The sequence below is a fragment of the Mustela nigripes genome, chromosome 11 (genome assembly GCF_022355385.1).
Source record: "Mustela nigripes isolate SB6536 chromosome 11, MUSNIG.SB6536, whole genome shotgun sequence".
NCBI lineage: Eukaryota > Metazoa > Chordata > Mammalia > Carnivora > Mustelidae > Mustela > Mustela nigripes.
In genome coordinates, this window is record NC_081567.1 from 25,689,514 (window position 1) to 25,703,020 (window position 13,507).

The window sequence follows — 13,507 nt, forward strand, 5'->3', positions numbered from 1 at the left end:
CAGCACAAGATGCCACACCAGCCGGGCCTTGGATGACCGCTGACGCTGGCCAAGAGGTGCGGGGGTGAGGCTGAGGGCTCACCTGGAAGCGGTGGAAGTCCTGCGGCTTGAAGTCGTTGGGCGAGCAGCCGCACCAGTCCACGATGTGCTTGTACTGGCACTTGCAGCCCAGCTTCCGGTTCCAGTTGGTGATGCGCAGGTTGTTGTCCACCATGGTGTCGCAGTGGGGGCTGTTCTCCAGCACCGTGTGGAAGAAGGACTGCAGGGGAGAGAGAGAAGGGACCGGCCTGAGGCCTCCTCCAGCCTCCCTCCCCAGCACCACGGGACTGCACAGGGGCTCTCTCGGGAGGCTCCTCAGTCATCTCTGCAAAGGGGGTCAGCCACCACCTGGTCCGACTCAGGGCACATGGGATGTTTGGTCCAGAGTGGCTGAATTCTGCTTGGGAGACCAACGCTCCAGGTATTTCTCTCAACTCTCTTTCCCCGGCAGTTTACAATCTGATTTCAAGATATTTCTTATCATTCAGGACATTTTCTATCCGCCTGGCAGAGAGGGAAAGTCCCTCCGGTCACGTCCACACATGGGAACCACAAGAAACATGTGACAGTTTTCTAGAAAATCCTGGGCCAAAAGGGCTCGGGCTTTGCAAACGGCCAGGTCTGACACCAAAGGGACTCCAGTCTGAGATATCTTGAGAACAAAAACTGATGCTCTGGAATTTCATCCCTGGGTAAGGGAAACCAGATTCAAGGGTGTATCAGTCCCAGGGCTGAAAGGTGTCACAGGCACCCCTCCTGCTTTGCAGCACAGGGAGGGGCAGGCCAGGGCTTCTTGCTGTCCATGGTGCTGAACCAGGCTCCAGGGGTCTCTGCTAACCCTAAGACTCTTGGTCTATCTCTCCTAAGAATCTGAGAAAGAAGCAGCGCTGAGAGTGGAGAAAGAGACCAGAGACAAGAAACATGGTTATAGCCTCTGAGAGAGAGAGAGAGACAGACAGACAGACAGGAAGACAGACTTCTAGTTGGACACTATTTTATAACAACCCCAGATATGAGGCAGATACATTCTGCCCTGATCTCTGCTCCCTCAGGGAAACTGTTGGGGGATACGATTCTGCCTGTAACAAATTTATGGCTCAGCCTTTAGATTTATTCTAAAGTGGTTTCCTGGTGGTGGTCTGGGAGAAGGGAGGGCACAGCAGGGATGCTGGGGTATGAAGTGCCCATATGCTGGGGCGGGGCTGTAACGGAGAGAGCCAGCATCAGGATGGGCATCTTGAATAAAACAACCAGAGTCCCACACAGTCTCTTCCCAATGGGTGGATGGGCAAATCGAGGTTCCACACACCCCCTCCAGCTTCCCTTCCTGTGCTGCTAAATGACATATGCCTGTGAACCTGGATTTTAAGCTTGAATTGTCTATAAGCCCACAGAGGCACATATTATCCATCAAGCGGTGGAGAAAAGTTCCCAATTACCGATTGCCCTGTGTCCTTTCATAATGATACAGAAATTCCCTGCAAGATAATGGATGAGGAGGTTATCGGCATTGAGAGAAAAGGTGATTTTCGTGGAAATAGGATTAAAAGCTGATTACCGAATGTGTGTGCGGAATAGTAAACCTGGGCCTAGTGATGACAAGCTCTTCGTCCCTCTGGAGTGATGTGGGCGGTCAGCCCTACCAGCTTGGCACTGCCCCAGATGTTGGTGAGGGATGCGGGAACCATCAAATGTTGTCTCGTCTGGCCTAGAAACGCAGCCTGAACCTGGGGCATCGCCCGGAAGAAATGGTAGTGGACCATTCACGGGAGTTGTCACGGGTTCAAGAGACGTGCAACCAGCTCTGGAGTTTGCTGAAGTCAGAAACTGGGATGGAAGTGAACTGGAGGTCAGAGCAGGTCTGAGAAGAAGGCTGCTGGCCTGTCAGAGGCAGCATTTCAGAACTGGGTCCCCACCGCTTCTGGATGGAGCTGGAGACTGTTTCAGAACGGTCTGCAACCCTATGCAGCTGGGCTTCTGCAATGGACTGCATGTTTCTGGCTCGTCCGACAACCATAGGTTGAAATCCCAGCCCCACGATGTGGTAGTGTTAGGAGGTGAGGGCCTCTGGGAGGTGATTAGACCAGAAGGGTGGAAACCTCATGAATGAGATTCATGCCCAGATAAAAGGGGCCCCAGAGAGCTCCCTCGTCCCTTGGGGCATATGAACAGCTGGTAGCAGTCTGCAGCCCGGAACAGGGCCCTCTCTAGAAACCGACCATTCTCACACCCTGACCTCAGACTTGCAGCCTTCAGAACTGTGAGAAGCAAATTCTTATTGTGTATAAGCCACCTACTCTGTGGTACTTCATTATAGCAGTTTGAACTAAGACACCTTCCCTGCACTGAGTCTGAAAAGTGTGACAGGTTCCCTGAAGCTTTTCAAATGCTTCTAAAAGTCATCAGGAAATGCTGCGTCCCAATGGCTGTCAGTATGGGGGCTAGTGCAGGTCCAGCAGAAGCCCTGGCTTTCTGTCTTTAGAATCATTGGAATTCCCATTTGTGAATGAAGAGGCCAACATTACTGTCTATCTGTCAGGGAATGACAAATACTCAAAATTAGAAAAGGTATTCTTCATGTTGAAAAAGTCGGTATTATAGGATTGATGACAGTGGAGGATCTGTCAAAAGGTCATGTGGGTACATCCTGAAAAAGCCAGCACATACAGTTGTGCAGGCCACATACTGCACAACCCTAGTGGGGCACCATCAACATGGTAGGCATGAGAGGTTTCTTTCTTTCTTTCTTTTTTTTTTAAACAAAAGTTCTGTGGAAAGTGGCAGTGAAATGTCCTGTTCTAACAAAATCAGTATATCATGATGATGTTTACGACAAATGGGACCCAAGTGTCTTAAGGAAGGACTGCCCTTTCTACTTTGCACAAAGATGCCACGGAACTGCTGGTAGCAGTGTCGTGTGTCTGTGTATTCCACACACCCACCCTGCAGATCAGAGGGTGACCGGGGGCCTTCTGTGACAGCAAGGACTAGTTCTCCACCTTCATCTGGCTGTTTGGAGGACTACATACTGGACCCAGCATGGCTTTGCCAAACCTTCTGCCAAAATTCAGCTTCCGTGTTGCTCCAAAGGCTAGAGCCAGCCCCCACCCTGCTCGGGGACTTTTCCCCTACACAACTCACCTCAGCAGGAAGCAGGGTGTAGGAGTAAAACTGCTTCATCTTGGTCACCAGATCGTCTGTGGAGAAGGTCACGTACTCCACAAACTTCCGGTTCAGCAGGAACCAATCGGAGCCTCCATCCACAGCAATGCCCTCCGGGATTCGCCGGTCCCCCAGGCGCCACATGTGGGCGTCACACTCCAGGAAGAGCCGGTCCAGACCCTGCTTTCGGATGAACCTGGGAAAGACAGAGTCACCCTTCAGCCCAAAGGTGCACAGAATCCAAATGAAATAGCACAATCGGCAATAAAAGCATGTATTGGGCATTTGTGTCCAATTTGTACTGTATGCTAGGGATCGAGCCAGGGAGAGGCTCCGTATAGCTTCTCCCCTGCTCTTCTGAAGTGAGACAGGTCACTACACCCCTACGGGGCGGGCACTGCCTTTATGCCCACTTTACAGCTGAGGACCCCAAGGCTTAGAACGTTCAGGGAATTTGCGCGGCACAAGAACAGTGCGATGACTATCTGCTTCTGCCTTCGCAGAACTTTTGGAAATCACCTTTTCGTGCCACGAATGCCTGCGCGGTTCGGTGATCACAGCCTCTGGCTGCTCAGCTTGGAATCATGCTCTTAAAGCACACCTCAAAATAGGCAGGATTACAAGTCTCTTTGACAAACACCAAAGTTACGATCCACTAATTTGTGCGCTTTGGATTCACACATTAAATACAGGATCACAGAAGATTTTTTAAAAACACTGCATTGGGGGTGCCGGGGTGGCTCAGTGGGTTAAAGCCTCTGCCTTCACCTTGGGTCATGATCTCAGGGTCCTGGGATGGAGCCCCGCATCGGGCTCTCCCTGCTTCCCCCTCCCTCTCTGCCTATTTGTGATCTCTCTCTCTGTCAAATAGATAAATAAAAATCTTAAAAGACAAAAAACAAAAAACAAAACCCAAAATAAAAAACACTGCATTTATGATAACCATGTGTTTCTTTCTTTCTTTCTTTTTTTTTTTAAGATTCATTTATTTATTTGACAGAGAGAGATCACAAGCAGGCAGAGAGGCAGGCAGAGAGAGAGGGGGAAGCAGGCTCCCTGCTGAACAGAGAGCCCGATGCGGGGCTTGATCCTTTATTTCTGGCTAAATAAAACAGAGCCCTAGCCTGAATCTAGCTCATGGGCCACCACACATAACAACCACAGGTTGGGTCACTCTTGGGCATTTTCCAGTTGCGACACTCTCTAAGTCACTCTGTTCTACCTAGGAAGAGGGTGTGGGGCAGGAATTCTAGCCGGAAACTTGGGACCCAGGGAAGGCCGATGACTGCTCTGAGGACACAAGTCAACCAAAAGACCCAGGTGTCCAAAGATAGTGGTCTTGTTCTTTCCCCAACACGTGTTTCCAAGCGTAAAATCCAAGCTGTTCACAAAGCCATGTTCTCTCTGGGAGTAACCTGTTGGAGGTTTTCAATATGCTTACTGTCCCATTCTATTGATACAAAACTTGGCTCTAAAACGAATCCATTAAAGAAAGCCCCTGAGTTTAGTAAAAGAATAATCCTACCTCAGCTCCAGCTGATGCTTATTATAGAATAATGTCCAATCGCAGACATTTAACCATGCTTAAGATTTCAAGTTTTAGATAACTTCCATCAGAACTTACATGGTAACCAAGACTACTAACCCAGAGAGAGGAATAAAAGAAATACAGGTGTGAGGATACGCAAAACTTTTCTGTCCACAGACCAGCCTTTTAATTTCGAGTTCCATTATGTGGGAGAATAGCACCGTCTTGCAATTTTAATGTGATGTCCCACCCCATAATATCCAAATACAATATTTATGCAGTAATCTCCAAAATGAAATATTCATGCGGTGGGAGACTGGATGCTGTATTTACTGCATTTGAAAATGGATAAGCTGCAAATACATGCTTTGGTTAACTATGAGTAAATAGAGACAAACAATCCCTCTGGTCTAGGTTCCAGGGTTGAGAGGGGGTCTGGACTAGGAGGACTGGCCGAGGCCAAGAGTCTGCGCATCTAGCAGGGGAAAGGAATCCGCTGCTTGGGCAGGGATCTGCATTTTTGTTTCCTGCCCTGTGCATGTCGCTGGACATCAATGTAAGTGGGCATGTTTGGGTATGTCTTTTCATAAATGCGGTCAAAACTGTGTGGTTCGCTCACCTAAGGGGTGCAGTGCAGATTTACTTGAGCACTGGGCCCAATACACAGAGGGTGACCGATGCCACTTCCCTCTCTAGTTTCAGCTCCAGGTGACATGGTCATGTGGGTAGGCGACAAGGTCAACTGAAGAGACACAGAGAGGATGTGGGAACTGAGGCTGCCTCTGCTTTCACAGATGAGATGTGGGGTTGCCTGGCCTTCCGAATGCCAGTCTGCTCTTCTAGAGGATGGGCTCCATGACAGCTGTGCTAACAACCTCTTGAATCAGCCATGAAAGTGTGACATGTGAGGTATACGAGGGTCTCTGCTAAGTGTTTAGGAAGCACTGTTCATCCTAGCCAGGGACTGACACGTCATCAGTTCCTTCTTACAGAGTGACAGCACCCCTCCACCCAGTCCCTCATGCCCCCAAGCACCCTTTCATGCTTTGGTTTTCTTCATAGCATTTAAAACTTTGTATTATCATATACAAGATACTTATTTAGTTTACTGTCTCCTTACTGGATGTAAGCCCAAGGGGGCAGAGGGTACTTTTGTTTGCTTGTTTGTCTGCCTATTTTTGTTCATGGCTATATCCTTGGTGCCTAGACTAGTACCTAGCATTCAGCTGGTGCTCTATAAGTGTTTACTGAGCCAATGAATAAAGGGAAGAGTAACAGCCATGTCAGTTGTTCAATCAGGAAGTAGCAGGCCTTAGTTAACCAGGTATCTGATTCTTCTAGTACACTCTCGACAGACAGAGGAGTTGAACCACAAGAAGGTTAAGAGCATTCTCCAAAGTCACAAATTAGTGGTCCAGGATTCAAATCCAGGTATGTCCGATGAATCCAATGCAAGCCTCTTAACTTGCATTCTTCCTCTGTCTCTGTTTGTCAGGGTCCCTACAAAAGCACTCAAGCAGAGGATGTGAGAACTTCTACCTCAAAAAGACGCTGTGCAGGAATCCAAAATCCGAGAGGAAGATTGTTCGTCTTGGAGGAGGATTTCTGTCAGACCTCACAAGAACTCCAGTCTTCAGAACAGACTACCTAAGGAAAACACAGAATCCCCTGCCTTTGTTTTTACCTCCTAGGCTTTCAGGGATAGGCCTTCCAGAGACTTCCTCTATTGTCACAACATGGAACAAAGTCATAACCAAATATGATTCTATTGAGATGTCACAGGGACCAAGCTCTACTCAGCTAAGCATCAAAGAAAATCAGATGGAAGGAGACAAGGGTCCTGATTCTCAGCCACGTGTGAAGACGTCAGTTAAGAAAGCTGCTGTAGCCTTTGAAACTGATCTCAGAAAAGGCAGACAATGAAGAAGTCTCAACTCACTTAATTCCCTGGCTACAATCTTGGCATATGCATTGAGTGTAGAATTATTCCAGAACTGTCTTGTCCTATAATGAGTTCGAAAAGCAAGAACTCTGCCCCTCAGATTTTACAGCGAGTTTGAGTAAGAAGGAATCTTAGCAATGAGCTAATATAATTAACTCTATAGACTGGAAAAAAAAAAAAAAACCCAACGCACTGAGTGGATGTATGATTCAAAGTCATCCAAAGTCACATAGTCTAGGAATAAAATCTTCCTTCTTCTCTTTCCTGTCCAGTGATCTGTCACCGAATCCAGATTACTCCTTTGGCATAAATACAATCTAAGCATCTTAGTTAAAAAATAAAGTCACGGAACAAAGCATGAAAACCCACAGTGCTCCATAAATGTTCACTGAGATGCTTAATATTTTTCCTTCATCAAGCTACAGATTTAAAATTTCCATCTCTCTCTCCTCTCTCCTGCTATTTGGTAGGCAGGCATGAGTAGAGGGAGCCTCCAAGAGCTAAGAAGACACTTCTGGGTCCTGAAAAGCCACGATTCTTCAGCACCAAGGACAGAAGCCCAAAGCCTCACAATGAATTTCATCTCCCAAGATTTTGAAGATTCATTTCTTTTTACTTGGTGTGGGGCACCCCATCCTCAGATTATTTTAGTAACCAATGTCCATGGTTGTGGTGGTAGAGGTGACAATTGTCATGTCCACCTTTCTCATTCTGTCCAAGCAGCATTAATACTGCTTGGAGTATTGAGGCAGCAAGGATCTGGCTCACTGGGACCCAGTCTGGCAGCTCCCCAGGAGCCCTGCTGGCCATTTTCTCTCAGGTCCAGGGTGGGTTGTTGCCTCTTCCTGACCTGGGCTGGAGTCAACTGTCACATCTGGAACAACAAGGGGGCTCAGGCCATTCACTCATTCAGGAGCTTTAGACAGCATCTTGGACATGCTCAGTCTGTGTGTGGAGAATACGGTGGTGAGTAAGATGAACATCATCCCTCTTCCAGAGAGAGAGAGAAAATACAGACAGAATAACACCTACTGTTTACTGAGTGCTTGCTACTTTCTAAACTCTGTTCTTCACATTGAATACATTTTCTCCCGCTCAGTCTTTACCACAGCCCTATGAGGGTTCATTTTACAAAATAAGGAACAGAGACACTAAGTAATTTCCCCAAAGCCAGGCAGCTGGTTGGGCTGGGTAAGGGTGTGTGATTCTTAGCTAAGCCAACAGGCTCCGGACCCCATACTCTCAGCCCCCCCAGCTATCATCCTGCTCTACTGATGAAGCAAGTAGACACCAAGAACCATAAAACACACTAACATCAAATTAGGTGTTTGCGATCAGTGCTCTACAGGAAAACTCAGAGGGCAGGGACAGAACAGAGAGTCAGGGACGTCACAACTGAAGACTGCTAGGGAAGGCTTCACAGAGGAGGTGGCATTTAAGCTTCATGTGAAGGATGAGAAGAACTGGTCATCTGAGGAGCTGTGGGGAAGAGCTTTCTAAGGGACAGAGAGAGCATGTGCAAGAGCCCAGTGAATGGAAAGATGCCAGGGAGGCTGGAGAGAGAGCTGCAGGGACACAGTCAGCTCTGCCCACACGCTCCAGCAGGACCAGCCACGGGCTGACTCTGACCTCACTGCTGGAGGGAACACATCGTCTACCTGGACATGGTCGGAAGCTCCGCAGTGGACATGCTGAGGGAATGAGTGGGGCAGAGTGATCAGGTGTGAAGATGCCAGGGCCAGACCTCCCGGGTTCTGGTCTGCTTCCCCATTTGTGAGCCGGGTGTTGTTTAACCTACCTTGCCTCAGTGTCCCCATCTGGAAAATGGGACTGATAGGACCACATTTACACCCTGGGCTGGTTGTGAGACCTGAGAGAAGTCATCTCTGTAAGGCATTTAGGACGTTCCCTGGCCCCCAGGAAACAAACTCTTCCCATGTGACTCTTACTTCTTCCTTACGTGAAAAAAGCGGGCCCCGGTTTGACCTCCAAGGGTGGGGGAAAAAAGAACCCTGAGAAGAGATGTAGAGTCAGGAGCCTAAATCCTGGGACCCTGACCAGACCTGGTGGCCCATGATCTTCATGGTGGTTGGGGTCCCCAATCAGCTTGTACTCCCACAAATCTAAAGGTCCACCAAGGTCTAGCTTGTGTGCCACAATTTTTCACACAAACAATATTTATTGCCTCTGGTTCAGTTTATGAATGTAATGCATGTTTCCTTCACAGAACACTTGGAACAGAAAAAGCAAAGAAAAACATAAAAAAATCAAACTCTACCTCTCCGAGATGATACCATCAACACACTTTTCTTCTAGTCTTTTGTCTACTTCGGATGTGTATTGTTTTGGAAAAAGGAAAGTTCCCAAGCTGACCTCAAAACCCATGTGGAGGCCAAGAAAGGAGATGTGTCCTGGGCTTTGTGTGGGTGCTGGTGCGATGCTAAGCTTTATTTTGACACCACTTCTTTAATTGGATTAAATAAAGTGAACATGCAAACAGTGATAAACTCACTGGTTGGGTTGAAGAAAAGTGAAAGGGAAAAGCAGTCTGCTTTTCCCATGGGAAATGAGATATTAATTATCTCCTCTCATCAATCATAGTGTTACAAGACAGCTGGGGAGAGAGCCCATCTCTTGATAAGCAAGTTGGCACCAAAGGGCCTCCTGAGAGCAGATTTGCTTGCAGGAGGTTCCTGGCCAGGCTCTCCATGGATCTGCCAACTTTTGGCTAAACAGTTGCCTGTTTATACATTGAGGGACGTTTGGGTCTAAAGATTAATGTCAGAAAGAAGGAGACACTGAGGCTGCTTAGCTGCCATTCAGGTGCCCAATGGTGGGAGTGCTGCTTAGAGCAGGTGGGGCACAGACCTGAGAACAGCAAGAAACTGGCTGATGTCGTTTCTGACCTAGGGGTCAGTACAGTCATACATTTCAAATGCTAATTGTTTCTGTAAGGATCCTAGAAAGTGCTTTGAAATGTTAATCATTTGTATTCCATTTTCAAGACCTATCTCCATCATTACTGCGGACCACGGTCCTCACCAACGGCAATACGTGCAACTGTTCCAAGAGTTTATCCCTACAGCCAACCCATTTAATTCTAACAATGATTCTGGTGAGGCTCATCTTAGTAGCATCATTCCCATTTTATAGATGAGGAAACAGGCATACAGGTGATTGATGTGACCCAGTCAAGGTCATATGCCGAGAGTCCAAGCCTGGATTCTTACCTGTGCCAGGTGCTTTATGTAACACCTACAGGAAAGCTCCCTTAATATGTTTTTTTTTTTTTTTAAGATTTTATTTATTTGACAGAGATCACAAGTAGGCAGGGGGGCGGGCGGGGGGGGGGGGGGGAAGCAGGCTCCCTGCCGAGCAGAGCCCGATGCGGGGCTCGATCCCAGGACCCTGGGATCATGACCTGAGCTGAGGGCAGAGGATTTAACCCACTGAGCCACCCAGATGCCCCAATATTTTAATCTAAATCAGCTTTAAATAGCTTCAACTATTTCTTTTTAAACTCAGTCTTATTCTAAGCACGATGGCTATGAAATCACGCAATCAATTATATAAACGTTTGTTGATATACTTACGATCAATGCCTAACTTTCCCCGGAAGCCCATGAAGAACTACCTGAAACCATCTCGCGTACCACTGGTGGACCGTGAACACGTGCTGGGACGCACCGACCCGGCGAGGCAGGGAAAGGACCTGCTCTTCCCTCCCTGATCACTGAAACAGTGCTTACGCTTCAAGTCAGAGCTGTGCTCTTTCGTCTGTGCCCCCACCAAGGGCCTAAAACTGGAGGTCCTCTCAGAGGCGCTCATGAATCACGGCACGATAGAAACAACCCAGGTCTTGAAAGCCAGGTTCCAATCCCAGCCCTGCTGCCCACCAGCCGTGGAACCTTGAGCCCTCGAAAACAACCCTCCAAGCTTCAGTTGTACTTATCTCTGAGACGGAGAGCACCTTCCAAGTGAGGCTGGCATGAGACACCACAGTGGACAGTGCCTGGCTCGGGGCCATCCCGGGGTCAGGGAGGCTCCTCAGTCCTCCACCATCCCGACCTCCCTGATCAGATGATACAAAGATGAGCAAACAGAGGCACAGAGAGGCAAAGCCATTGCGGGAGTCCGAGGGTCGACACGGTGACAGAGGTGGCATCTCAACACAGATGCCAAGTCTCCAGCAGGCAAGTACTTAGCCCCACACCGAACTGCGTCCCTGGGCTCAGCAGGGGGGTCCTGGGGACCTCAGATCAGGCGGGGAGTTCAGATGGACCCAGGAGGAAATCCTACTCTGGCTGATGGAAAGGATTTTCCCTTTCTGTCCTGTCAGGGGCTGCCCCAGCCCCAGGCTGCAGACATTTGGGGAACATCTCACGTGCCCCTTGAGCAGAATCCAGGAGTTCTGGGGGGGGAGTGCATCTGCTAGGGCCTGTCCACTGAGGTTCACGGCGGACTTTAGAGCACGTGCTTCTGCTCGCCCTGCAGGGGCTCACTGGAAAAACATGAACCGAGCTGCCTGTCTTTCCCTGTATCTGGTTACTTTATTTTTTGGAGGAAAGCAAGGAGAAACAGTGAACACAACACTCCCCTTCATTTAATTACAGGAACAGTCAGGACCAATTTGGCAGCTATTAAAATATTAGTTTGCCTTTATGCCATCTCTTCGCAGCTGGAGCTGGGAATCCAAATTGGCTGCCAAGGGCTGGAGATGGGGACAGAAGGTCAGCACTGCTATTAGGAAACACGTGGAATTAAAAACCGAGGCACCCCGCGGCCTATTTTGTGTCTCACTGCTTGCTTTGGCCTCTCTAGTTCCTTTGGTCTTTCAAACTCTTTGCCTTTGTCACAATGTCTTTTACAAGGGCTGGTCCGGGAGTGGAGAGCATCAGAATGGGAAGGGCCTCTGGAGACCATCTTGTTCATCCCCTTTGGTTTTCAAAGGGAGAAAATGGAAGCTCAGAATAGCAGAGAAGCTGCCTCGAGGCCACGCAGCGTACGGGAGGAAGGCAGGCCCGAGCATAGACAGGCTGCATCATATAGGGGTCATGACCTTGGGCTCTGGGGACACCCTCCCCACCCCAGCCTTGAGTCCCAGACCTGCCCTGAGTGGGCTTAAGCAAGTTACTTAGCCTCTCTGTTTCCTCATCTGTAAAACGAGGCTAGTAAGTTGCAAAGGGTCACCATCTGGAGCCAGAAAAATCAAACCAACACAAAGGAAACAAGAACTAAAAGAAGGTAAGGAGGTTGTCACAAAGTACAAATGTCCAGTTGTAAAATAAGTAAGTCCCGGGGACATGATAATACTGTATCACGTATTTGAAAGCAGCTAAGAGAATAGATCTGAGACGTTCTCATCACAAGGAAAAACTGGAACCATGTGCAGTGATGGACAGTTAACTAGACTTACAGTGATTATTTTGCAACATATACAAATAACGAATTGTTATGTCTTTCACCTGGAGCTAATCCAATGTTAGGTCAATTACATGCCAATTAAAAAAGACAAGAAGATTCCTGCTATTGAACTATTTGGCTATTAGATGTGTCTATTTTTGCTTTAACCCTCTCCAGGAATAGTAGTAAATAATTAAACAGCCAAAAACAATCCACAAAAGGAGAGGAAAGGGAAAGAAATAACAGAGTCTGGACTTGAGGGAGGGTCATCTGAACTGCTTGATTCAGCCCTACCTGAAGTCAGACACCAACATCCTCCTTCCATTAATGTCCTTTACTCGCTTAGCCTAGTTTCAGCTGGGTTTTGGTTATCTGCCACCCAGAGTCCTTTGTGACACACCACCCGCTCAGGGACTGGAGCTAAGCCATGGCCAGCTCTGTGTCCTGGGGAGGGGACGACAGAGCATGCGCTGTGGCTAGGCTGGCTCACGCAGCAGGTGAGGCCCCAGCTGATGGAGAGGAGAGGGGGGCAGATGATGGCTCATTTTACTACAAAATTAATACTCAATTACTGCCCTTCATTCATCTCAGTGAGAGAAAACCAGCCAAGGGCTCATTCACGGGCATCAGAACTTGTGAGCGTTTCTGTTCAGAGAGCCTTGGGTTTTAGGGTTTCAGGAGGAGGTGTGATCCACATCCTAGCCTGAACCTTCACCTTGTCCTGCGCCAGTGGGGTACCTGTCAACCACCCATGCATGTCAACTAGACCGGACGTACTCTCACATCCAGAGGCTCGGCTCTGGCCCCAGCACCAACTGCTTATCTCTTCCACCAGCAATATTTTCATCCTCTGTTCATCATGGCCTGACATCACCATCATCACGTGGCATTTATTAGGTGCTGGATGCTTTAGATGCAGCATCCACTGAATCCTCTCAACCCCGTAGGCATAGGTCTAGTAATATTTCCATTATACGGGTAAGGTATCAGGCTCAGAGAGGTTAAGTCACCTGCTTAACTCAATACAGCTAGGACAGGACAGAGCAGGACTCCAGTCCAGGATGTACAACCTCAAAGCCCATGAGCTTTATCCTCTGTGCTAACCCGTCCCAAGCACAGGGCCTGGAAAGAGTGGAGAGAGAATGAATACAGACGAGGATGCATAATAACACTAGGGCAGACATAATTCAGACCCAAGGCCATCAAATTACAACAGGCTCCTCTCTCACAATGTGACTTTGCACCAAACGTGTATTACGAGGTTACGTGGCGGGGAAGAAGAGTCTTCATTCTCCACCTACAGAATGGGCCTAGACACCGACATCTGGGCCAGTTTTGATAACTAACACCTGCATGGAATCTTTTTCAGCTCCAACTTGCTCCACCTGGGCTCTGGGGCCAGAGAATTGGGTTCAAATTCTGGCGTTTACCAG

At 48.4% G+C, this 13,507-nt stretch overlaps 1 protein-coding gene across 1 annotated transcript in view; it reads right to left on the reverse strand.

Annotated features, from left to right (window-relative positions):
• The window catches only part of XYLT1 (xylosyltransferase 1), a 297,901-nt gene that overhangs the window by 26,396 nt on the left and 257,998 nt on the right, over positions 1–13,507 (reverse strand). Inside the window, exons 7-8 of the mRNA XM_059415242.1 lie at positions 3,181–3,397; positions 83–259 (exon numbers count right to left, since the gene is read on the reverse strand). Coding sequence (XP_059271225.1) covers positions 83–259; positions 3,181–3,397 — 394 coding nt within the window. The remainder of the gene's footprint in view (positions 1–82; positions 260–3,180; positions 3,398–13,507) is intronic.